The sequence below is a fragment of the Octodon degus genome, unplaced genomic scaffold (genome assembly GCF_000260255.1).
Source record: "Octodon degus isolate 3935 unplaced genomic scaffold, OctDeg1.0 scaffold00212, whole genome shotgun sequence".
Taxonomy (NCBI): Eukaryota; Metazoa; Chordata; class Mammalia; order Rodentia; family Octodontidae; genus Octodon; species Octodon degus.
Window position 1 is genome coordinate 3,579,703 of NW_004524788.1, and position 24,953 is coordinate 3,604,655.

Genomic DNA, 24,953 nt, shown 5'->3' on the forward strand with positions numbered 1-24,953 from the left:
TGCCAGCTAGATGTGACTGGGCGGGGTGGTCCAGGAAGAAAGAGCCTTATGGGGACAGGGATGGGGTGAGCAATAGTAAGGTATGGGAGGGAGAATGGTAATAAAAACAACATACATCTTCAGGGTTTCTGAAGTCCCCTTTGGTGTCAGGCATTGGACAAGACGCTGTACGTACCTCATAACAGGGAGCAATCCCAGGGATTCTGCCCACCTTGCAGGTGAGGATGCAGAGGCCCGGTGTGAAGCGAGCCACCAAGATCCTACAAGGAGAAGGGAAGAGTAGTTTTTTTTGTTTCTTTTTTTTTTTTTTTCTTTTTTTTGGAGGGGGGAAGAGTAGTTGAGTCTAGTTTTCCTGACGCTATGGCTGCCAGCCGACTGTCTTGTTCCTGAGGCCGGAGCAGGGAGTGTCAGGGCAGAAGAGAGTCACATGCACCCCATGGGACCTGAGGGAACACTTAGCTCTAGCGGAGCAGCAGGCACAGATGGCCAGGGCCCAGACCCCTCTGAGGCCTGGCAAGAGTGGTGGGGGCTGTGGCTGTCACCAGCTGCTGGCTGAGGTAAGCCCTATGGGCTTCTCTCTTTCTGTGCTGTTGCCCCTGCCTCCTGCCCAGTTGCACCCTGAATCTGAAGGGCTCTGGTAAGCTGTGCACTCATGAACCCCACTGACTGGTGGAGGGCGGGACAAGGCAGAGAGGTGCATTGAGAAAGCCAGGAAGCTAGTTGAAGAAGAAAAATGCAGGGAGCATTGAATGTGTGCGTACTTGCAGTTCCTGCCGGGAGCCGTGGTGTGGACGCCTGCCCTGCTATGGCCTGATATTCGCTTTGCAGAACCCTTCTCCCTACTGAGGCTCAGAGTCTGCAGCCTCCTGCAGCAGTGGAGTAGACCTGGTGGAGCGGGTGGCATCTGCTGACCTGTTCCTCCCTCCTCTTAGGACTGTCTTGGGCCCTGGAGTCCCCACCATGTCCTTATGCCCCTCAGGGCTGCCTAAGAGACGTGCTCTGTCACTTCTGCTCAGGAATCAGTGGACACATTTAACTATCAAGCCCCACTTCTTCCATCTGTTCAGTGGGCATAACAATAGAACCCCTTGCGGGGCAGTTATGACAGTGGGACGGAGTACAGAGCATGTCACACAAAGGCGGAGGCCTAGGTGCAGGGTCCTCTCTGTTTCCTCTTTCCTTGTGTCAAACATTTACTTCTGTCTTGGATCTCCACCTCCCTCTGGGATTCACTTGACCGCTGTCAGCGGTAGCACAGGCGCCCAAGGGAGTGGAAGGGAATCTGAGTTGATGGGTAAGAATCACTGGTGCAGGGACACACAGAGACAGTCTGCTGACTGAGACACTCAGATACTCATGAAGGCCGATGGTGGAGTCTACAGATCTGTGTCCTGGAGCTGCCATGCAGCATGTCCCCTAACAAACCTTGGTCTCTCGCCCTCACAGACTGCAGCAGTTTCCCGCCATGGACTTGGTAGGATGAGTTGAGGAGTCAGACATCCCTTAGATGCCTGGCACATCCTAGAGGCCCAATAAATTTGAAACTTTGTTCCCGGGCTGAGGGCTGAAGGCTGAGGATTGGGCTGAGGAAATGTCCCAGAACATTTGTTGTGAAGCGTGGTGTCCCCATTGTCCCAGATGCCAGAGTTCCTCACCCAGATGCTTCTCGTAAGATGGGAGGTAATTTTTTTTTTCTTTTAATGTATTTAGTACAGGGTCTCACTGCACAGACTGGACTTGTAGTGATTCTCCTGTTTTCACCTCCTAAGCGCTGGGATTACAGATGTGCACTACCACGCCCAGCCTCATTCGCTGTCTCAGGGCATCCTGGGGGCAGGGCTGGCACAGCACGCTGGGAATCAGACCCCAGCCTCTGTACTGCGCCTCAGCAGGCACTTCAGTCCGATGAGCTATCTGGCCGGTCCAGATGAGAGGTGAATTTTAGTTTTGGGGTCTTTCAAGTTCTTGCACAGGTCTCAGCTGGCCTCAAAATCCAAGTGCCCAGTTTGAACCTGGACACAGGAAGTGCTCATGATAAATGGTCACGGCCAGTGCTAGCATCGCTGCTTCAGGCTGGCGACTCCAAGACCTCCAGCTCCCGATGTCCTCAGCTGTCAGAGGCCAGGCAGTGGGCAGTCAGCTCCCTGCCTCTCATCCCAGCAGCCCTGGCCCAGCATTCCTGGTTCTTGTCCCAGCACACTGGATTGCTGGGTCCCCTTTTCTGAAAGGGAGATGTGCTAAAGGCCCCTGTGGTTGCCTGAAGTGCCAGAAGGGGGCCATACTGTAGATATGCAGTTTTTTTTTCCTCTATATACTCTCTCTACCTATGGTAAAGTTGGACTTCTAAGTAAGGCATAGTATGAGATTAACAGTAACAAATGATAAACTAGAATGAACTGTTACCCCAGTGTCCTGTAACAAAAGCCGTGGAAATGTGGTCTCTGTCTCTTGGAAGAGTCAAGGCAGACAGTACTATGTCAGGTTGACCGTGGGTGACTAAAACCGCAGAAAGTGAATTGCAGGAAGGGGCTCTAGCGTAGCTCCCAAGCACTGAGCCGTATGTGGTGTGTACAGTAGGAACTCATTTACTCAGGGAGGAAGGCTGTATATGCTGGTTAGGCTCTCAGGCCAGTGCTTCTCCTGGAAGCTTCTCTCAAGATGTAGTTTAATGTTTTCCAGCATTATCACCTAAAGGATGAATGGAAATCTTTACCATTGGAGGTCTAGCATCAGTGATCTCAGAGAAGGCTCTGATTGGCCCAATGTGGCTTATGGTGCTCCCTGGGCCAGTCAGGCTGACTAGAGAGGACTTCTGTGATAGGCTACCCTTGTAGTCTTCTGAAGCATGGAGGGTCCAGTGAGGGAGTGAAACAGAAGTCGACTTTGGGTGAGGGGAAGAGAGGATTTGGATTGGACAGAAAAACAAATCACTGTCCACCCAGGCTAGCACTGCCTGGGAGAAACCTTGAGGCCCAGAAGAGGAGCAGTGAGCAAACACCAGCACACACTGAGGTGGGAGGCAAGAGGAGCAGCCTGTATTCGTGACAGATTGGTGTGGCATGAAGCCAGCCAGAGTAGGGAGCTGAAGATAAAGAGCACAAATAGACAAAAACTTTGTCAAGTGGCCACCAGTCTCTTGTTGCCTGAAAACCTGCAGAGAATCAAAGCAACTTATCATGCCAGAGCAGGCCTTGGTCTCACAGCTGGATACTAGGTTGCCCATATAGCAGATGAGGAAACTGCAGGTGGGGCCGTGGCAGTGTGTTTGCTGGTGCCCTGAGTCTTCCCACCTCCCTGCCTTGCTTGTGTCCCTGATGGCCCTTGGAAGCTCAGCCTGTAGTTAGGAGGAGTCTTTTTCCCAGGGAGCCCTCCAGCAGCTGTGATGGGGGAGGGAGGCCCCTGGTGCCCCAGGCCTGCAGTGGGGCCTTTGCTTTCTCTCACGCCCCACTCCAGGTTTGCAAGTACCATCAACCAGCCTGCCTTGGCTTGTTTCCCTGTCTGCCTCAAGAGGGGCCTGGCTAGTGCGGGCCCTTGGGGCACTGCAGCATTTTGGAAGGACAGTTTTACCACTCTGGGCTTTAGCACCTCAGGCTCTCACTTCCTGGGCGGCAGGAGTGCTTGGGCTCCTGTGACAGTGGAGGGGGTTACTACTCTTCTCACACCAGCTGCCCAAATGTCAGTCACCCCGGGTGTGGCTGTTCACTGCCTTGCTGTCCGAGCGCCGCCTGAGTATTGCAGAACTTGGTTGGGGGGGACGCTTCAGGAGGAGAGGGCTGTGCAGAGTGAAGGGAGTGATGGGTTTGCTGTTGCAGATGATTTGATAGCATTTGGGGCTGGAACCTGGGCCTGGAACAGGCCAGGCAGGTGCTGTGCCACTGAGCTGTCCAGACTACCATAAGCCAGCTGTGAGGCCTGGTGACGTCTAGGTGACAGTGTGCCTCAGGTCTCAGCTAATCAGTGCTTCTCATACCTTTTGCATCCTAACTTTCCTGCTTCCATGTGAGTGTGTGTAATGTAGTGTGCATCTTACAGTGGATGTAGGGTTTTTTTTTAATGTATTTATTATGTATTTAGTACAGGGTCTACAGGATCTCACTACATAGATCGGACTTGTAATGATCCTCCTATTTTCCCAAATTCTGGGATTATAGGTGCACACCACCATACCCAGTCTCAATCACCCGTCACAGCTTGCTCCGGAGGCGGGGCCGGCACAGCTCGTGGTGCCAGGACCGAACCCCAGTCCCTGTACTCTCCCTAAGCAGCTGCTTTAGTCTGCTGAGCTATCTGGGCGGCCCTTCAGGAGTGGATATAATTTTGTTTTATTCTCAAAGTAACACACATTTATAGAAAAGGAAGCGTAAAGGTATTTATTGCAACTACATTTATAATCGCAGAAAAATACAAATGACCCAAGTGGGCATACACCATTAGAGGATTAATTAAATAGGTTATGGTGCAGTCATACAGTGGACTCTCTCTTAGGTGTCAAAAATTAAGCTGTAGTAAAGCTCTTTGATTTTGTTTTTGTTTGTTTTTGGTGGAACCAGGGATTAAACTCGGGCCCTTGCACTTGCCAGGGAAGCACCTATTCTACCGAGCCATCTCCCCGGCCCTGTGAAAAAAGCTCTTTGTTTTTGAGACAGGTCTCAGCATGTAGCCCAGGCTGGTCTTGAAGTCACAGTGATCCTCCTGCCTCAGCCTCCTGAGTTCTGGGATTACAGGTGTTTGCCACCACACCTGGTTGAAAATGTGTGATTTCTCACAGAGGTATAGGAAGCATAACAGGGCATGATCGCACAAGCCCGCTGTCCAGTTACATGGGGGGCTGAAGCAGGAAGAATCGTAACCCACAAGTTCAAGATGAGCCTCAGCAGCGTAGCAAGACTCTGTCTCAGATGATAGGCAGTGATGTATAAGGCAATGCTGTAAAGGGACAAACAGCTCACAATGTAGAATGTTTGATCTAACGACACTTTTAAAAGTAGGCAGCAAATATGTCTACCCACTATAACCCCAGGTTCTGCATTCTTGGATTTAATCAACTGTGGATCAGAAGCATTCCAGGGTAGGCCAGGTGTGGTGGTGGTACCTGTAATCTTATGTAATCTCAGCCCTCTGGGAGGCTGAGGCAGGAAGTTTACAAATGTGAATTTAGCTTGGGCAGCTTAGCAGGATCCTGTTTCCTTTTTTTTTTTTTTCTCATAATTAACTTTATTGAAAATCGATAATGATTATATAGCAAATTAAAAATTATAGACAAATATTAAAATGTGAAAGATATAAAATATAGACAGAGTAAAATTTAGAACACTATTTCTGAAATGAATACATAACAGAATAATAGATTGCACTTTGTAAAAAATTATTTACAAACTTACATGAATATAACAATAAAAATTGTGTAAAATAAACATGAAGAAGAAAGAGTTTACAGATCAGTCTAAAAAGTGAAAGATTTATATGATCTGAAGAGAAACTGGAGTATAGGATCCTATTTCAACATGGAAAAAAAAAAAAAAGGTTGCAGCTGCAGCTCAGTGTGGAGGCCCTGGATCTAGTCCTCAGAACAGGACAAAGAAAAGTCAAGGGCTGGAAGGGTGTCTCCATCCCAACGCCCACCATTTTCAGGTTCACCTCCCTCCTCTTTCTGTCTTTATTTCTTTCTTCTTTTTTTTAAAATTTATTTGTGTGTGTGTGTGTATGTGTGTGGCCAGCTCAGCCCACCAGGGGGCGGGGCTGGCTGGCATGTGGTGCTGGGAGATCAAACCGCGGTCCCTGTGCTTTGCTAAGCTTGTTCTAAGTAGGTGCTTTAGACCACTGAGCCATCTCACCAACCCCTTTATTTCTTTCTTCAGGTTACACCAAACATGCAAAGGTTTTTTGTTCTTACTATTCCCTAAATAATACAGCACCACCAATATTTATATAGCCCTTACGTTATACTGGGTGTCACCAGTCATCGGGAGATGACTTAACACGTGGTAAGTGTAGGTTGTATGCAAATACAGCAAACCCAGTTTTACACAAAGACTTGAGCCACCACAGCGCGGGGGAAGTGGTGACCCTGTAAACTTGCAATTCCCTTGTTTTAGCCACCCAGAGTGCTGGAATTACAGATGTGCTTACATCTAGTTTATATATATTTTATTGTTGCAGTAAATAAATCTGGAGCTATATAGTCTTAAATGTTTTATCTCTATTAAGATTGTAGGAATTTAAGATTGTAGGACAGATAGATGAGAAGATTTTTTTTTTCTTTTTGGCTGGCTCAGGCTGCCTTAAGGGCGGGTCTGGTAAGGCATGGGGACTGGGGATCAAACCGCGGTCCCCTGGGCCTGACAGGGTTTGCCCCAGCAGGCGTTTAAACAACTGAGCTAACCCTCAAGCCCCAGGATAGGTAGATGGATGGATGGGATGGGATGCTATAAAGCACTTGGAATGATAACCCCTTCAAACAGGAGAATTCAAGGCTTTTCTGAGATGCCCGATGGGCCGCTGTCGCTGTAGGCTGCCTCCATGCTCACAAAGCTGTGGGCCAGGGAGTGGGGAAGAACCCAGCTAGTGACCTTCTGCAGGTTACTTAATCTCTCCTAACTTCAGCTTCATCTTCTGTAAATTGGGGATACTTGCCGGGCAAAGTGGTGCATTCCTGGGACCTCAGATACCCGGGCAAGGCTGAGGCAGGAAGATTCCAAGTTGCAGGTCAGCCTGGCCAACCTAATGAGACCCTTGTTCAAAATCAAAGAAGGGTGAGGCCGGCGATAGAGTTCAGTGGTCCAACGCGCCTGCTTAGGCAGGCCCAGGGGACTGTGGTTAGATCCCCAGCACCACGTACCTTGCCAACCCTGCCCTCAGGGCAGGCTGTGCCAGCCCAAAAAATAAAATGAAAAAGGGGTCAGGTTGTATAGCTTGGTGGCAGAGGACTTATCTAGTGTGCATGAGGCCCTGGGTTCAATCTTCAGTACTTAAAAAAAGGCATAATAATGTTCCTATCCGAAAGTGTCATAGATGGAAGGGATAGGTATAGAAATAGCTGCGTGGGTGATACACAGATGGCATACGTGGATCTGGGTAGCGCCATGCACTTGGTCAATTCTCAATAAATAGTAGTTTTTATAAGTTTCATATGCACTTTGAAAAATTCTGGGATCATAGTGTATGTGTAGTTTTCTGATCTGCCTTTTAAATTTCTTTTTAGCACCAGGAATTGGATTCACAGCCTCATGCTTGCCAGACCGTCACTGCCTACAGCCGTATCCCCAGCCCTGCCTTTGAAATTTTGTTTATTTTTATTTTCGTAGTGCTGGATATCAGACTCACTGCATGCTAAGTACACACCCTTCCAGGGAGCTACATCTCAGCCTGTAGTCTGCTTTTTAAAATATTTAGCTCGTTGCCATGCTGGGGGTTGAACCTAGGGCCTCATGCCCACTGGGCACGCTCTGCCACTGAGCTGTGCTTCATTTTTACTCAACAGTAGTACTTTCACATTTTCATGGGGTACAGCACGGCATTTCCGTAATGCATATAGTGTGCAGTAGCCGGATCAGGGCAACTGGGCTGTTCCTCCTCTCAGGCACTGACCATTGCTTTGAAGAAATGGGAGATCCTCTCTACTGGCTTCTATGAAACACATTTGCTGTCGACCAGTTACCCTGCTGCACCCCCTGCTGCACTGCACCAGAACATCAGAATTCTCTCTCCTGTACCCTCCTCTCCTGGCTCCCCCGCCTGTTCCCTTCCTGGGCCCTGCTAACCCCTGTTCTTCTGTCAAGATCAACTTTCTAGCTTCACACATAAACAGGAATCTGCAGGATTTGTCTTTCTGTGCCTGACTTGTTTCACTTACTTCCCGGTCTGCTTTTAGAAATTGAATGATGTCAGCTTGTTTCCTTAAATGCCCCTCACAACCATGATCAGTTTAGTGGGGTGTGTGTGTGTGTGTGTGTGTGTGTGTGTGTGTGTGTGTGTGTGTGTGGTCTACACATGGAGACACCCAGCTTACCTGAGCCAGCCCTGCGCGGGACGCTCTGATGCCTCCTGTCACTTTCTGGTCAGTCCTGTGCTGAGCCCGCGCCTGCGCACGGATCCGTATCTTGCTCTCTAACCCGAGGCAGTCTCTGAGCAGGACTGCCGGGTATGCGCTGTGGGTCCATACCGGGGGCCTGTCCTTCCCAGTGGCTGTCCTGGTCACACCACCCCCCGTAGAACGCGAAGTTCTCTCTCACCACATCCTGGGTTTGACTTTGAGTGAAAACAACAAAAACCCACAAAAGCAAATTTAGGTTGCTAAGTGCAGTTCTTTTTTCTTTCTTTCTTTCTTTTTTTTTTGTATCATAAAAAACACTTCGTACATTCTAGAGGATAAAGTGTATGAAGTAAGAAAGGTAAAGGCCGCCTGCCCTGCGCCCACTAAAATCCCACTCCCAGGGAGCTGACTGTGTGTGTGCACATGCGTGCCCAGCATGTCCGCACACGACATGTGCGTGGCTCTCCTGGAACCTTTCGGTACGCTCTGCCGCACGTTCTGCGATAAGCGAGACGCGACAGGGTGTCTCTGGCTTCTGTTACTGCACCCCGAGGCAGTCTCATCCCAGCGCCACAAAAACCAAGCAAAATAGGGGTGGGGAAATAGCTCAGTGGAATAAGTGCTTCCCTGCTAAGCGCAAGGGCCTGAGTTCAATCCCTGGTTCCACAAAAAAACCCAAAACAGAACCAATTTCACATGCAGCCTCCTGTATTTTTGTTCTTTTGTTTTTCTGAGACAGATCTCACTGGGTAGTTTATGCTGGCCTCGAATTCCACACATCTCGCACCTGAGGCGATCTTCCTGCCTCAGCCTCCCGAGTGCTGAGATTATAGGTGTATGCTGCCACCGCCACCGCTGACATCAGTCTTACTCTTCCAGGGCTGCATATTATTTTATAATTTCATAGCTGAGAAGAGCCATAACTTCTAGCCATGTGTAAAAAACATACAGTGAAACCACAGATAATACCAAACCCCATGGGTACTATGCTTTTTCCTATCCGTGTATTCTTACATTAAAGTTTAATATATAAGTTAGGCACAGTTGCCAAGTGTGGTGGTACACACCTGTGACCCCAGCATATGGGAGGCTGAGGCAGGAGGATCGCAGCGAGTTTGAGGCAGGCTAACCTGAAGTACAAAACGAGACCCTGTCTCAAAAGAAAAATAAAATTAGGCATAGTAAAAGATCAGCAACAATGACAGAACGATCATGGCAGTATACACTAATAATTGCTTATTTCTAGAATTTTTCATGTGATATTTTCAGACCATGGTTGACGCAGGTAACTGAAACTAGATTTGGGGCCACTGTGTGAGTGGAAGGATTTCAGCGTGGCTGTGTGTTCATTTATTGTATCTGTGTGCGTTTATTATATCTATGTGAATGTCCTTTGATAAGCTTGAGTGCTTCACGCTCCAGAGGTGGTGCCAGGGATAAAGCTGTGTGTTACGCAGAAATGAGTGCTTTCTTTATGCAAATGGTAGTCCATAAAGGGAAGACTGCTAGTCCCTGCTGCCCTGTATCTGGTTTGCTTTAAAGTTGGAGGATGACAGAGGGGTGCATTTTCATAGAAGAGCCGGCCTGGCCGAAACTCCCTTTGAATGTCCCGGGGCCGCCATCTTCCTTTCAGGGGAGATGAGCTCCATAACTCCATTCCTGGTGCCCAGGGCGGGGGCCATCCCCCCAGCTGCCAGGGGAAGGCCGAGGTGGTTGGGTTGCACAGGGCGCGCCCCCGCCCTCCCCACTGGGCCTGTCTTTGGAGCCACAGGGGAAGTAGCTGCTGAGAAAGCTGGCTGGCACTTGTTTCCGGAGGGTGCCGGCTGACTGTGTGTTGTGAAATTTGGTGGTTTCTCTTTCTCTTCTCTCTTCTCTGGAAGGAACTGTAGGCCCCACAGTGGTGGGGGCAGCCAGCTTCTGGAGCCCCCCGGGCTGAGAGGCCGTTGCTGCTCCCAAGGGGCTTCCTGGCCTGGGACCACAAGCCAGTGACTGTTGGAACTTGAAGGGGACCAGGCTGTAGTGGGCCCAGGATGACGGGCAGAGAGGGCTGAGCCTGTCCCCCCGTCCTGCCCACGAGGCCCAGAAGCAGCAGCAGAACTGCTCCTCGCCTGGTCATCTCACCCGCACCTGGCCCCAACTGGGGAAGTGACAGAACTCCTGTGCCCCTCTGACCAGCCTGTCCCCTCCCAGAGCAGAGCTGTCCAGGTGACGCTGACAGGGGCTGAGGTGGAGGCCGGCTTCCTGGCCTCCTACGCAAGGGCCAGGCCTCTAGAGCAGTGCTCAACCCTTGTGTGCCGGTGCAGCCAGCTCACCGGGAGCCGCGCTAGGAACTGCCCCTGTGCTGGCTGCCATCTTGTCCTCCAGTCAGCCCTACACGTTGGTTGCGCAGTGACCTTCCTGCCCCAGCCTCCTGAGTGCTGGGATTATAGCCACCACCACCACACCGGGGCTCTGAGTTGATTTTTACTGCAGCAGTTTGCTAGATAGAAAATAGCCATCTATTAGTTTGGAATGCATGGGCTGGGGATATAGCTCAGTGGCCCAAGCGCCTGCCTGGCAAGCGCAAGGACCCGAGCTTGATTTCCAGCATGGAAACACACAGACCTGATTGGGAATGCATATCCGTGAGTCCCATCACAGACTGGTGATGTCAGGGCATGGACGGAGGAGTGTCCCATCGACATTTCACCGCAGATTTTGTCTTGCAGCTGACTTCGGTGTGTCTGCTAAGAACCTGAAAACTCTGCAGAAGCGAGATTCCTTTATAGGAACGCCTTACTGGTGAGTCGCGGGGCTTCTGGAAACTGAACTGAGCACTAAACCTAAAACTCAACCTCAGAGGCCAGGAGGCGAAACCCCCCCTGGGTGGGCCGGCCTCCCCTTAGCAGTGCTGCAGCGGCGTGGGGCGTGCAGCTGAGCTGTCCTGTACCTCCATTCCCTCCTCTGTAAACGGGGACTATAGAGGGGACCTCATTTATAGGGTCACAGAGGCGGCATGACGCATGTGGCAGGCAGCCACAGTAACTAAGCGGAATCTATGAAAAATGGCTGGGTTCGGGAGTCACTCCGCTCGCGCGCAACGAGTACCAGTCACTGGTGGGGGTGGGGGCGGAAGGTGAGCACCAAGGTCGTCTCCTACCCGCCCCAAGCCTCTCTGGATCCCCCAGTCTCCTGTATTTCCTTCCTTACTAAAACTATGACTTTAAAAGAAACAAAGCTGTCACTCAATTTCACCCCTAATTTCTGTTTTGTGGTGTTTTCACAAATTGCCGTGGTGGAGTTTAGCTCCTTTCTTGCGTATTTCTCTTAACCGGTTCTCTCTCCCCTTTTATTCCTCTTTCTCCTGTCTCTCCCATCCCTTTGCTCTCTGTGCTGTCGTGTCCTGGCCCCCCAGCCCCACCCCTCCTGCTGCACCTTCCCCTCTGGCTCCCACCCGGCCCTTCCCCAGGACTCTGTGTTCTGGATCGCTGCCGCCACCTGGTGGTGGGCCTTGGGAACTGCAGCAGGCATGGCGGCGCCTCAGTAAAGGTGAAGAAAGAAGGTCTAAGGAAGACAGTGGGATGTCAAGTAATCCAAACCACAGTTGGAAAAAAAATCACAGTTGGGGAGTGCTGCCGACCCCTGACACGGGCTGGTGGTGGTCCTGGACCCTGAATCTTTGAGAAGGGCCTGTGGAGGCCAGGTGCTTAGCCCTCTGTTGTCCCTTGGTTGGTGCAGGATGGCCCCTGAGGTGGTGCTCTGCGAGACCATGAAGGACACGCCGTACGACTACAAAGCGGACATCTGGTCCCTGGGCATCACGCTAATTGAGATGGCGCAGATCGAGCCCCCGCACCATGAGCTCAACCCCATGCGGGTCCTGCTCAAGATTGCCAAGTCGGAGCCCCCCACGCTGCTCATACCCTCCAAGTGGTGAGGCGCGAGGGGACCCGCCCTGGAGTGGGGGGCACAAGGGAGGAAGTATTGGGGCTCTGGGCCTCTCAGACCACGCTGCTTTTTTCTCTGTGCTGTGGGCACGGGAGCTAACCAAGTTGATCCCATGGTGGGCCTGAGAGCCCAAGTCAAGCCCTAGCAGCCCCCTGAGTTTGGAAAAGGAAGCTTGGGCTGCTGTCCTCACTGGATGGCCTAGCAGGCCCCTGCTCTTTGGGTGCTCCACTTCAGCCCATAAAGGTGTACCCTGTCCTTAGAGCAGGTAACTCCTTGGGGGTCTGGGCATGGGGGTGCCTCACCTCCCAGCCCTGCGCCTGCTGCCCAAGCCTCTGCTCTCAGGTCAGCGCAGTTCCGGGACTTCCTGAAGGTAGCCCTGGATAAGAACCCGGAGACGCGCCCCACCGCCGCGCAGCTGCTCGAGGTGAGTCGCCCCTTTTCTGGGCAGGCAGATGAGTGCATCAGCGACCCAGGTGTGGCTGCCCCCTCACCACCGCACCCACCCGCCTGGCAACTGGACCAGCCCCGTGATGGGGTGGGGGTGTACACACAGGGTCACACGGGACTTGGGCTCATGCAAAAGGGGAGACATTGTCTGATTTTCTATGGAACAAGTGGGTGCTTTGTGTGGGACTAGGGGACCTGAGTGTTCCATTAGCTGCTGCCCAGCCTTAGCATGGGAAAGAGGGTTGCGTCCTTGAATCTTGTCAATATAGTTGTGAGCCTCCTTTTCCCAGCAGTGCTGCAGCTGCTGCTGGGGTGAGCGCCAGAGCGTTCACACCCGCACCCACTGATAGAAGAGAGAGGAAGTGGGCCTGCCTTGTACAGTGGGGCTGTCCCTCCACTGCCCTGCCCACTCTACTGGCCTAATGAAAGTCCTTTCCTAAGCCCACCCAGCTTCCACCAGCTACCTACTGTGTGCCAGGCACCAGGTCTGAAGGTGGTTAATATTTGGGCTTAGAACGCATCTTTGTGGCTAAGGGCATCTTAGCGATTACAAGTATGAGCCGGGGTTGGAAAGTCCTGGGTTCAAGTCCTAGTCTCTTACTGGCTGTGCAATCTCTCTGTGCTCCAGAGTGGGTAGTAATAGAGATGGCCTCCTCGCAGAGTGATTGTGAGGATTCAGTGAGAAGACACCATCGAGCACTTAGCTTAACTGGTATGTGCAGTGCAGAAGGGATGCTTGATAGGGTGAATTTATTGTTTAGAAACATAGAGGAGCCCGAATGCGCAACGGGGCCTGTCTGTTCAAAGGTCCTGATTGTTCCTTTTACGTTTCTGTAGTCTGCTTAAAAGCAAATATCTGGAGTTCCAGATGGCCTCATTTTCTGGGTATTGCGGTGTTTGCTGGCTGTGGGGAGGCTGCTGTCGCTGTCAGATGCCAAAGCTCCAAGCCACTCAGGCCCAAATATTTCCTGCGAGCTGGCCCCTCCTGCCCCATGCATCCGGCCCACAGGACATTCTGCAGGGAAGAGACCAGCTGTCCTCAGCCCACTCAGCAGCCCCAGAGCCTCAGGCTGAGCCAGGAATTTCCGCTCCATAGTTGGATAAAATATCCTGCCGGGGACTCTGAGCAGACGGCAGACGGGTTGCAACAGAAAGCAGAGATCTCTCAGAACAATGAGACCCCTTCAGAGCTGGTGCTGCCACCAGCCTTTTCTATGCACCTTGCTATTTCCGAGATGGGGAGGGCAGGGACAGTCTTACACAGGGGAGATGAGCAGGCCAAGGCTTGGAGTGGGGAAGTAACTTGCCCAAGGTCACCTGGCGCTGAGTGCCAGAAGTAGGTACAGATCTTGGCTGCCCAGCGCCTGCTCTGCAGCTGTCTGTGCCCCAACTTCAGCCTCCCTGCTTCTGGGAGGGGTCCCATCTTCTTGTCTGTCCCCAGTGCCTCTGTGACTCACGCCCCCAGGGTCTTATGGTTCGTTCATTCACTCCCACAGATAGTCTTTGGAGCAGCATCCTGCCCTAGTTAGTAACCCAGGCTCTGGAATCCGGGTAGGTCTCTCTGGGCCTCGGTGTCCTCATCTCTCCATGTGGCTGGCACTTGGCTCACACAATGGTGCTAGCAAATGTGGTTCTGTAGATGCCCTTCTTCTCTCTCTCTCTCTCTCTTTTTTTTTTTAAAGTATAACATTCAATTTATTATTTTTTTCTCAAGAGAGTTTTCTTCAGTCCATTAAGACCCAGCTTCCCTTACATGGGCGTTGGTGGAGGTCGTGGGGCAGCACCAGCAGGTCTAAATCGGGGTGGAGGAGTTCGGTCCTTACGGGCTTCACGAGATCGATTTCTGACCACTTTGCTGTGAATAGCACAACTCACACAATAATGCAGCTTCACATACAGCTTGGGAAGCACATAACCGTCGAAGACACTCGCTTCGGAAATGTCGCTGACGGCGGCAGCCTCCACTATGTTCCAAATGACAAACTTCTTAATATCCTTATCCTTGGGTACGCACCAGGCACAGTTCATAGAGCAAATAGGCTGCACATGACCGCGGCCCTTTTTGGCACTACTGTTGTTCCTTCTTTTTTTTGTCATCTTGGAAAGGAGGACCCGAAAGAGGAGATGCCCTTCTTAGCAGCAGAGAGGCCCGTCTAATTTGTTCTGAAGCTCACCCACTCTTACACCCGTCCTGGTCAAGGTCATCAGTGATGTCTGTGTTGATGAACACAACAGTCAGCCTAGGTCTGGGTGCTTGTCCCCCTGAGCCCGTCGACAGCATCGGCCACAGTCCAGCACCCTTCCTTGCCTCTGTCTGCACTTGACCTCCAGGACCTCCAGGCCCCGTGCACACTGGGTCTCCTTTTCATGGTCCTCCTCCACCCATCTGGCAAATGTGGACGTCTTTCCCACATCGCCGCTCACCCTGCCCATCTCATCCTATTTGCAGCGACCTTCACCCAGGCTGCCCCCACTTCTCCAGGGCTGGCAGTGTTTATCTGTCTCCCCTCAGTGTCCAGTAGGTATCTCTCACTGATGGTGGCCACAGCGAGCCCTGAACCCTGCCTGGTCCACACACTACGCATGGCCATCCCAGCTCAGCCTGCAGCAGCTTCAGTCCTCTGCCAGCTCAGGCCTCAGACCCTGCAGGCCGCCTCTCTCTCCTCTTCTATGGCCATTAGGGCAGGAGCACTGCTGCCTGGCCTTCAGGACACACCTGAAATCTGCCCACGTACCCCCTCCGTGACCGCCACCATCTTGAGCCGCTGCCGCATTCCACCTGCAGGATGGCTTCCTCCCTATCTCTCTGCCATCTCTCCATCTGTTCTTAGCTTAGCAGGCGTAGGAAGGCTTGGGAACATGGTCAGCTCTTGTCCTTCTGCATCCAAGCTCCCGAGTGGCTGCCATGCCGCTCGGAGTCCCAGGCCGAGCCTCTGTGAGCTGTGAGACCCTGTGTGCTCTACCCGCCTCAATTGTTGACCTCGTCCACCCTGGCCATGCTGTTCAAGCGCACAAGACATGCTCCTGCTGCAGGGCCGTTGCACTGGCGCTCTGCTTGGCTTGGAAAGTTCTTCCCCCAAGACCTCCCCCAGAGACACAGCTAGGGTTCTGATCCTGGTGGTTTGGTTCCAGAGCCTGTGTGTTGCTCTGGTCAGTCACCTCCCCACATGAATGAAGGAGAAAAAGAAAGAATGATAGGGCTGGGGAGATGGCTCAATAGAATAAGCACTTGTCTGGCAAGCGCAAGGGCCTGAGTTCAATCCCCTGTTCCAAAAAAAAAAAAAAAAGAAAGAATGATAGAGAAAAGAGTGAGAGCGGAGAGCCTCAGACAGGAGAGAGGATTGACTCTGCTGGCGCTTGAAACCCTGAGAGCCCCATGAGGCATTTTTCACAACCGGCCGTGGAGTATTAAGGCCCCTGGCTGGTGATTTCTAAACACTCATGAAGAACTAAAAATGGGCTCAAATTCTTTAAGAGGGTGTGTGTTTAGACGGTAGGAGGGAAGCCGGCCTGAGGGCTGTCCAGTTGGCAAGCTGCGTGGTGCCATCCTCGTCTTGGCATCTTGGGGCTTCCAGCAGTGGTGGCCCTGAACAGCCACCTTTCTTAAGCCCCTTTCTGAAGGGACTGGTCAGTGGCCAGCCCCGCTGGTCATCTAGAAGCCTTCTTCCCCTTGAGGCATTGCCAGGACCCCTGTAAGGGGCTTTGGTGGCCTGGGGGCTGGAGAGAGGCTTCCCTGAGCACTCCCTGGGGGCAACGGAGCCAGTGCAGTGTGGAGCCCCAGCCATCTGAGCTGTGTGTCCTAGGCAGGTGTCCTGCCCTGGTGTCCCAGGAGTGCCCTGCTGGCCCTCTCCGTGGCCATTTTTCTCACTGCTTCCTTCCTTCCCACAGACTGTGGTGCTCTAGGGCAGGCAGTGAGCCGTGGTCCTGCCTACAGAAAGTGAAGCTCCTGGCCACGGCAAGCAGCCACTAATTCAGTCCGTCTATGGAGTGCCCTGGAGTAGTATTTGTTTTGTGTGTGTGTGGTACTGGGGATCAAGAACCTTGTACCTGGCAGGCAGGCACATAAGCCACTGAGCTGTCTCCCTGGCCCCTGGAGTAGATTTAGCATTTCCCGAATCCTTCACTGTGGTGTTCATTTCTGCCTTGTCCACTTCAGCTGCTGCAGTGAAGCACCGTCGGCGGCTCACTCAGTTATGTGCGTGAGGCACTCAGTGTGGAGCTCAGGAACCCTCGGCATCTTGGGTCTCAGCCTTGCTCCCAAAAAAGCTGTGTTGTGTGGGTGGAGGAGTGGCCAGGAGCCCAACAAGGGCCTCCTGGATTGTGCTGCTGCTGCTGGAGATGCTGGGTGGTGGCAGTGATTGGTGAATGATGGGAGTGGTGAGGACAGGAGTGATGGTCACAGTGACAGTGTGCTGATGGCGATGGTAACCATGGCAGCTGCCACGTTGTGAGCACCTCTGGTACATGGAATAGCTATAGCTGTGTTCTTACAATACAGATGAGTAAACTGAGGCTGAGAGAGGTTTCATGATTTGCCCAAGCTAGTTGTGGAAGCTGGATTTGACCCGAGGTGGACTGGCTATGCCACCATAATCCGTAAGCCCTGACCTCCTTAGGGAGGCACCTGCCGCTGCACAGGCCCCAGAGAGCTCCGCCACGGTCTTGTTGATCATACAGGTCCATGCCTTCGGCTGTCCATTCCCTCACAGGCTTACACCGCGCCTGGCGGGTCACCTCGCTGGCGCCACTGTGCAGCTGTGGAACAGAGCAGCAAGTAAATGGGAAAGTGAGTGAGCAAAGCAGATAAATTCATGAAATTCTCACCAGATGGGCAGAACTGGAGGAAGCTGGACTGGCTTAGGAAGAGGTGGACGACAGGGCTCAGTAGGAGCCATGGCAGTGACGGCACTCAGGAGAGCAAGCGGGAGAGGCTGCTGCCTTTGCCCAGGGAATTTTTGTGCTTTATTTCATGGTGCCAGGCTTGGAACCCAGGGCCTCGTGCATGGGCAAGGGCTCGACACAGCTGCATTCCCAGGCCGAGCAGTTTTAAATGAGCAAGCAGATAAGAATGATTTATGGCGAACATACCAGCTCTGAATGTGTTTTTAAAGTGAGAGAAATGTATCCTTTCGTCCTACATACTTTCCCAGCAATCTTGTTGACGCTGTTCTGCAGATAAAATTCCTGATAGTAAAGCAGTAAATTTTCAACAGAGCCTTCTTACAAAATTTCAAATGAACAAATTCCAACTTCACGACTCCCCCATCTCTTGCCCTCCACTGCTTTCCCAGGGCCCGGGTGAGCAGTGGGCGAGGAATCCCTTCCCGCCAGCCGCACCCCGGGGCTCGGAGGAGGCTCCTTAGGGTGGGCTTCTGTCCACCCGGATGCCTTGCAGAGATTTAACACCTTTGCATTAACTTTATAAAACTGTGCTGCTTCTGTGAATGTTGAGAATGGAACATGTACCACTCTGCTTCAAGAATTCGTTTTTCTGGCCAGCAAGACAGCTCAGCAGACGAAGCGCCTGCTTAGGCAAGTGCAGGGACCAAACCCCAGTCCCTGGCACCACATGCTACACCAGCCCTGACCCGGGCGCGCTGAGCTGGCCACACATGTCTGAAATCCCAGCGGTGGGAGGCTGAAAATAGGAGGATCACTACAAGTCTGAGCTGCATAATAAGACCCTGCAGAAAAAAAGAAAGAAAAAAAGAATTCACATTTCTTTTGTTAAAACCAAGCGCCTGCATCCATCCAAAAGTGACATCATATATACCTCTGCTTGCAGTGATGTCACACATGGTCACTAAAACTGGGAAGTGACCTACGAGTCCACCAGCGAATAAACAGGCTATGGCATATTCATGCTGTGTAATAAAGGGACCACTGGGCTGGGGACAGAGCTCAGGGGCAGAGCGTGTGATTTCCTCCGTAGTGTGCACTAGGCTCTGGGTTTGAGTCCCAGCATTGCACCACACACATGCACACGTGTGTACACACACACACACACACACACACTTTACTAAACCACACAACAATGTCCAAGCATGACATTGAGTGAGAAAGGCAACACTGACGACTTCTATGCTTGACACTCTGCGTAGGAAGTGAAGAGCAGGCAGAATTGGACTCTGGAGGTGGACGGCCAGGGAGTAGGTGCTGCAAGCCAAGGCCAGGAGCTCTCCAGCATGGTGGAAATGATCTGTATCTTTTCTTGGCAGTACTGAGGGTTGAATCCTTTGCACTGAGCTACATCTCCATCTCTGTTTATTTGTTATTTTGAGATGAGATCTCGCTAACTACCTATGCTGGGCTCAAACTTGCAATCCTCCTGCTTCAGCCTCCCTCAGTAGTGGGATTACTGCTGTGTACCACCAGGCCTGGCTGAAATATCCTCTGTCTTTATCAGAGTGTTGTATAAATAGGAAGCGTTAGCAGTCTTAACAATGCATGAGCCTTACCGCATGTAAGCTATAACTCAGTAATATTAGTATATATGTGGCGTATTTGTAAAACTGTTCATCAAAACCTTTTAAATAGAAAATGAGCAACTATGCCAGTAAAACCCCTCAAGCATTGCTTTGACCCCTCCTGCGTTGACCCTTAAGCTGTCACATACTTGTGTTCTCTCATTTCATCTTCGTGACCTTCATGTGGCATTGACATTACCGTCTCCAGGGTCTCTGGGGTGAAGTGACATGCTCAGGGTCACACAGCTTGTGAGCAGAAGAGCTGGGATTTCCCTCTTTCCACCGCATGCAGACTTCTAAGCTGCCTCTGGGTTTCCCAGATTGAGTTCATGTTCACTCATCATGCAGGGCTGTGTGTGGCCCTCTCCTCCCTGAGGACCGGCTCCCCCAGCGGCTCCCCCCAGATGCCAGCTGTCCTCACACAGATGTGTTTGCCTCCTCAGCACCCCTTCGTCAGCAGCGTCACCAGTAACAAGGCCCTGCGGGAGCTGGTGGCCGAGGCCAAGGCCGAAGTGATGGAGGAGATTGAGGACGGCCGGGACGAGGGGGAAGAGGAGGATGCTGTAAGTGCAAGAAGCGCGGGGGGCCAGGGAGGGCCGGAATCCACAGGCCTGGGCTTGAGGAGCTGAAAGCAGGGAAGAATTCTGTTCCTCTCCTGCCTAGCTCCGAGGTTCAGATGCCTACGCAGCAGGTTATGTAAGAGGGTGCACAGGGTGGACTGAGGCCACGGGGGTGGGTGTTGGCCAGATTCTGAAATTTTCAGGAGAGGCCAGGAATCTAGATTCTCTCGTGAAACCTTCCCATTTACAAGAGTCAATCACTGAGTTGTCACTTCCTGGTCTTTTCTCTGGCATGGCTCATGTGGATGTCTTTAGCACCCTTTGGCATAAACAGGTGAGGCAGCATATGGTCAGCAGCAACTGGCCGGAGACTTTGGCTATCCGGACCCCATCTGGCCACCCCAAGGCTCAGGAGACCAGTGACTCAGTGCATTTGTAACCCATCTGCAGATTCAGCATTTTCTGAATTTAATTAGCAATAGCAGCAAATTTAACTTGATAAAACTATTTGAGGCAAGCCTGACATGTCAGTGTGCTGGAGCCTGTTGTGGTCCCTGGGTGAGCTGTGTAGGGGAGCTCCCTCCAGGAGCTATCTTGATCATCTCTGTGCCCAGAAAAGCAGGCTTGGACTTGCCCATCAGCAGAGCTGGCCCACATCTGCTTGCTGGGGACAGTGCAGCTTTCTTAGGTTTAATATAGCTATTGTGAACCCCTCACCCCAGAACACAAAAAGCCACAAGAGGGTGGGTGGGATCCAGCCAGCCATGGAGCCCCAAGCCCCCGTCTCCAGATGGGAAAGCAGACGTCTGAGTTGGGAAATTCCCAGCTGGGTGGACAATTGTAGGCAGGGAGTGGAGGAATTTCAGCTGATCTGTCTCCAGGAGGGGACCTACGCTGGTGACGTGGCTGCCGAGGGGGGGCTGAGGAGGCAGGAAGGGGTGGGAGGCAAGACACTGTCAAGCCCACAGACAGGAAGCTGATCCTCCTGGGGACAGTGGGAGCCACAGAGGACTTTAGGCAGGGGCTGGGTATTAATGTGAGCGCGGCAGCATTAGTTCTGTGGTTTTGAACTATTGTCCTGGATATTGACTAGAAAGTAGATTGAGTTTCCTCTGCTAGTCACCCTGTCCAAAGGCAAAAACGAGGCTGGCAGGACTCAGAAGAACATTGAATGTGATCCCATTGGACTCCAGCTGGTAACAGGCAGACTCACCTCCAGGTGGAGGCTTCCAGGCAGAGTGAAGATGGATTGTATTGAGGGGAGGGAGAAGATTGCCGCTGGGAAGGAAGGCCTTCCTGGAGAGTCGCTGTGTGGCTCTCAGTTTCTTCATCAAGCTGAGCAGTCACTTTATTTATCTATTTTTCCATACTTGAGAAATCAGGAGGTCTGGCCTCCAGAGGGTGGAAGGAAGGTCCCTTTTCCCCCATTGTCACAATTGGAAGAGCAGGCGCTGGGCCCTTCTTCCTGCTGGCCACATTTGCCTGTGCTCCTAGCAGTTACTAATTTAAGCTAAGATTAAAGAGGGTCCAGAGATTGCTATTCCTCACACTAAATAGTCATTTCTCATAGGGTAGTATATTACCGCATGTCCTAGTGCATTATTAATGAGGCAGTGAGGGGTGGTGGAGGCTGTGCTTTAGAGCATTTCCTCCTCTACTGGCCTGGCCCCAGCCCCACGCTGGGGTGGTCTGCCTCAGCCCTGCTGTGTTTCTCACCGTCCCCATGGATAGACAGCAACATCTTCTATCTCAACTCTCCTTTTTGTAATCTCAACTCTTCTTTTTTTTTTTTCAGTCCCTTGGGAATGACACTCAGGACTCTTCTGAGGCAAATCGGCTGAGCCTCAATGCCAACAAACTCCAGGAATCTTCTATGCCACTGCCACCCAGCCAGCCTCAGGACAGTGTGAACGGGCCCTGTAGCCAGCCTTCTGGGGATGGAGCCGTCCCAGCTGCCCACGTGCCAGATGGAGCCCCTGCAAGTGAGAATGGCCCAGCCGTGCCTGTTCCCCTCCGGAAGTCCCGGCCAGTGTCCATGGATGCCAGAATTCAGGTGGCTGAGGAGAAACAAGTCACTGACCAGGCGGGGGACCTCAGTCCTGCAGCCAGCAGGTCCCAAATGGCAGGCCAGAGCCGGCCCAATAGCAGCGCCCTGGAGACCTTGGGCAGCGAGAAACTGGTCAATGGCAGCCTGGAGCTCCCCACCCTGGCAGTGCCAGGCCCTTCCAAGAGGGCCTCGGACTCCGGCAGCCTGTCCACCTGTGGGAGCATGGACTACAGCTCCTCCCTGTCTGCCGACCTGTCCCTGAACAGAGAGTCAGGCTCGCTGTCCCTCAAGGTAATGCCACTGACTGTGCCGCAGACTTGGAACGGGAGTGCTCAGGGGACTGCTGCTTGCATTTGGTTCCCAAAAGCGTTTATTGGCTGTCTTCCATGCTCATCCATGTGTATGACCTACAGTGTAGGAACTCCGTACATCTGTTCAGTGTGTACTGATCACACCTGGGTAGTTAGTATTGCCTTCGCCTTAGCATTTCTTTGGGTTTGAAGCCTTCAAAGTCTTCCATTTCTTCATAAAATGTAGAGTAGGTTGTTTTACTCTGTAGCCACCCAGCTGGGGACAGCAGCTTTTACATAGAAGCATGGCCTTCCTTTCTTATCCTAAAAAAGATATTGGAAAATTTTTTCTTTTAAAAATAAAACCAAGGGGGCTGGGGATTTGGCTTAGTGGTAGAATGCTTACCTACCAAGCTGGAAGCCCTGGTGTTTGGTCCTCAGCACCAAAAACAAAAAATAAACCTCTCCTAAAAATAAACCCAGAGTCAGGGATATAGCTCATTGGCACAGTGCCTGCCTGGCAAGTGCGAGGTCATAAGTTTGATTTCTGGTACCAGGAAAAAAAAAAAAAAAAACTTCCCCTCCACCCCAGGTATCACAAATGTTCTGGGCTGCTGTGAATTAGGGGACACAGCTGGCCTAGTAAGGTCCACACGCTGCATCAGTGCCTTTGGCCTGGCCAGGACCCTGTGACTCCAGGCACAGAAGACCTGTGACCAAGAGTACTTTTCACCTGTGGATTTTGGCCTTGACTTTCCTCCTCTCTATGCCCTTCCTCCTACTTCCCTCATTTCTCACTGCTGTCCTGACCGTTCTGCATCCTCCAGTGTGTGCTGGACCCTTCTGACAGATCCGGATTGGGTGGGCTCAGTGATGGAGAACCTTGTAGAGGCCAAGTGCCCAAACTACGACCCAAAGCCCAGTTATTTATCACGGAGTGCCAACACTGCAGTTAAGCCTGAATGCTGAGGCTTTAGTTTAGAAAAAATAACTGTTAGCTGACACTTGGCTACTGTCATGTCATGGTTCACATGCCCAGAGAGAGGGATCTGTGTGCTTGCTGTGGCACGTGTGCCATTGGTTTGCCACCCCTGGGCAAGCTGGTCCTCTGCCTCTGCTATCAAGAGTACTCCAGGCCAAGTGTGCTGGGGGACATGAGTAGGTCCCCATTCAGCACAGGGGAGCTCAGCAGGATGCGAGATCCACCCACCTGGCTCACAGAGGAATGTCCTTGATGGGTGTGTTGCAAGGGCTGGGCACAGCTGCACCAAGAAGGGCATCAGGACTCAGCAGAGAGGTCAGAGGCCAAGGGCAGGAGGAAGTCAGGAGGAAGCCAGTGCAGGCCCCAGCCCTCATCAGAACCTGAGCTATACTGCGTTCTTCCAATGGTGTAGTGCCTTACAAGTACCACTGTGATACTGCCTGGGGTCAGGGCGGGACCCTGAGCAGCTGGGTGTGAAATACACAGTTATTCACAGTAAAAGATAAAGATGGGGAGTAATCCTGCAGCTCCTGACAGGTGTGGCTGCTGGTGGAGTTCAGGCCAGGCCATGTTGGCTGCCAAATCCATTATGCAAACAACCCTTAGTTTTCAGAGTCACTTTGGATTTGAGCATCACAGACAAGAGACTGGTCTGTCAGAGACAAATAACAAACACCGAGCTTTACTGTGAGCTGGGCCTGCCCTGTGTGCCCTTGCATGGCCTTTTGTCAAATTTTATAACCATGGACAGTGGAGGAAGCTGAGGATCAGGCAAGGACTTGCCCAGGGCCACAGAGCCAGCAAGTGGTACAGTGGGGATTTAAGACTCAGCTCCTTCTGATATCCTGTGCTTCTGAGAGTCTGGCAGCAAGGAGAAGGCTGAGATCAGGGGCAGCAAGGGCCCTGGCATGCAGCCCCCCAGGTCACGAGCTCGGGCTAAGAGGAACACAGGGCCAGGAGAGCTGTGTCAGCCCCAGATTCTTAGCTGAGATACTAAGCTTTGCCCTGTGTTTTCCTTGGTCAGGACTCCAGGCTGCACAACAAAACCCTGAAGCGGACCCGCAAATTTGTGGTGGATGGTGTAGAAGTGAGCATCACCACCTCGAAGATCATCAGTGAAGATGAGAAGAAGGACGAGGAGATGAGATTCCTGAGGCAAGCCTGGCAGGGATGGGGTAGGCTGCAGGGCATTGGGCCTTTAGGTGAGAGAGCTGTTGGTCTCTAGTATGAAGTGGCAAATAATGGAGACACAGGGAACTAGATTTGCTTAAGATCCTATGTTCCCATCCATCTGGCCACCCAGCCCACCCCCCACCCATCCATTCATCCTTCTGGTCACCCATTCTGTCTACCTACCCAGTTATCTATTCATGAACCCAATAACCCATTAAGCCAACCACTGATCTACTCTTCTTAGGTATTTGTCCCTCCTTTCACCTACCCATGTATCTATGTAGTCATCTGTCCACCCATCCACCCATCTACACATCCATCCACCCACCCACCCACCCATACATCTATTATGTTTACATCCATCCATTCTTCTGTCCATCCATCCACCTGTTCATCTATAGGGATATAGGGATGGCTTCCATCCCTCCACCCAAGCATGTATCCATCCTCTCACCCATTTTTCATCTATTATCTCTTTATTCATCTAACTCCTCACCCATTTATTGTCTGTCCACCCAACCATCCATCCACCTGCTTGCTCCACCCATCTGCCCATCATCTGTCTGCCCACCCACCAGGAAGGGATGGGATGCTAACCCGCATAAATGAAGCTGTTCCCTTTGTGGAACTTACACCTAATGGGCTAACACACAAGATGTGAGATAAGTTTTAATGGTGACATTGTACATGAAGTAATGGGTGATAGAAAGCACCTGGGTGGGGAGAGGCTGCTGCTCTTGAACCCTTGAGCTCAAGGGGTGAGAGAAGCCAGCTGTATGCAGAACTGGGGGAGCACAGAGGGAGCTGTAATGATGGGGCCTATGGGGTGACTCCTCAGTTTGTTTCCGAATCTGAGAGGACAGGGCTAGAGTGTGGAACATCAGGTCAGGGGACAGGCTATACAGTCTTTAGGTTGGCAGGACCCAGGTCACATAGGCCTGTGAGCCAGGCCGGAAGGATGCCTTATTCCAGTTGTGGCAGGAGGGCAATGGCGGGGAGCAACCAGCTCACACTTCCCTTGGGAAGAT

At 52.0% G+C, this 24,953-nt stretch overlaps 1 protein-coding gene across 1 annotated transcript in view; it reads left to right on the top strand.

Moving 5' to 3' along the window:
- Stk10 (serine/threonine kinase 10) overlaps positions 1-24,953 on the top strand; it is a 120,981-nt gene that overhangs the window by 57,615 nt on the left and 38,413 nt on the right. The window contains exons 5-10 of the mRNA XM_023705042.1: positions 10,741-10,813; positions 11,750-11,944; positions 12,302-12,383; positions 19,317-19,436; positions 21,229-21,771; positions 23,777-23,907. Coding sequence (XP_023560810.1) covers positions 10,741-10,813; positions 11,750-11,944; positions 12,302-12,383; positions 19,317-19,436; positions 21,229-21,771; positions 23,777-23,907 — 1,144 coding nt within the window. The remainder of the gene's footprint in view (positions 1-10,740; positions 10,814-11,749; positions 11,945-12,301; positions 12,384-19,316; positions 19,437-21,228; positions 21,772-23,776; positions 23,908-24,953) is intronic.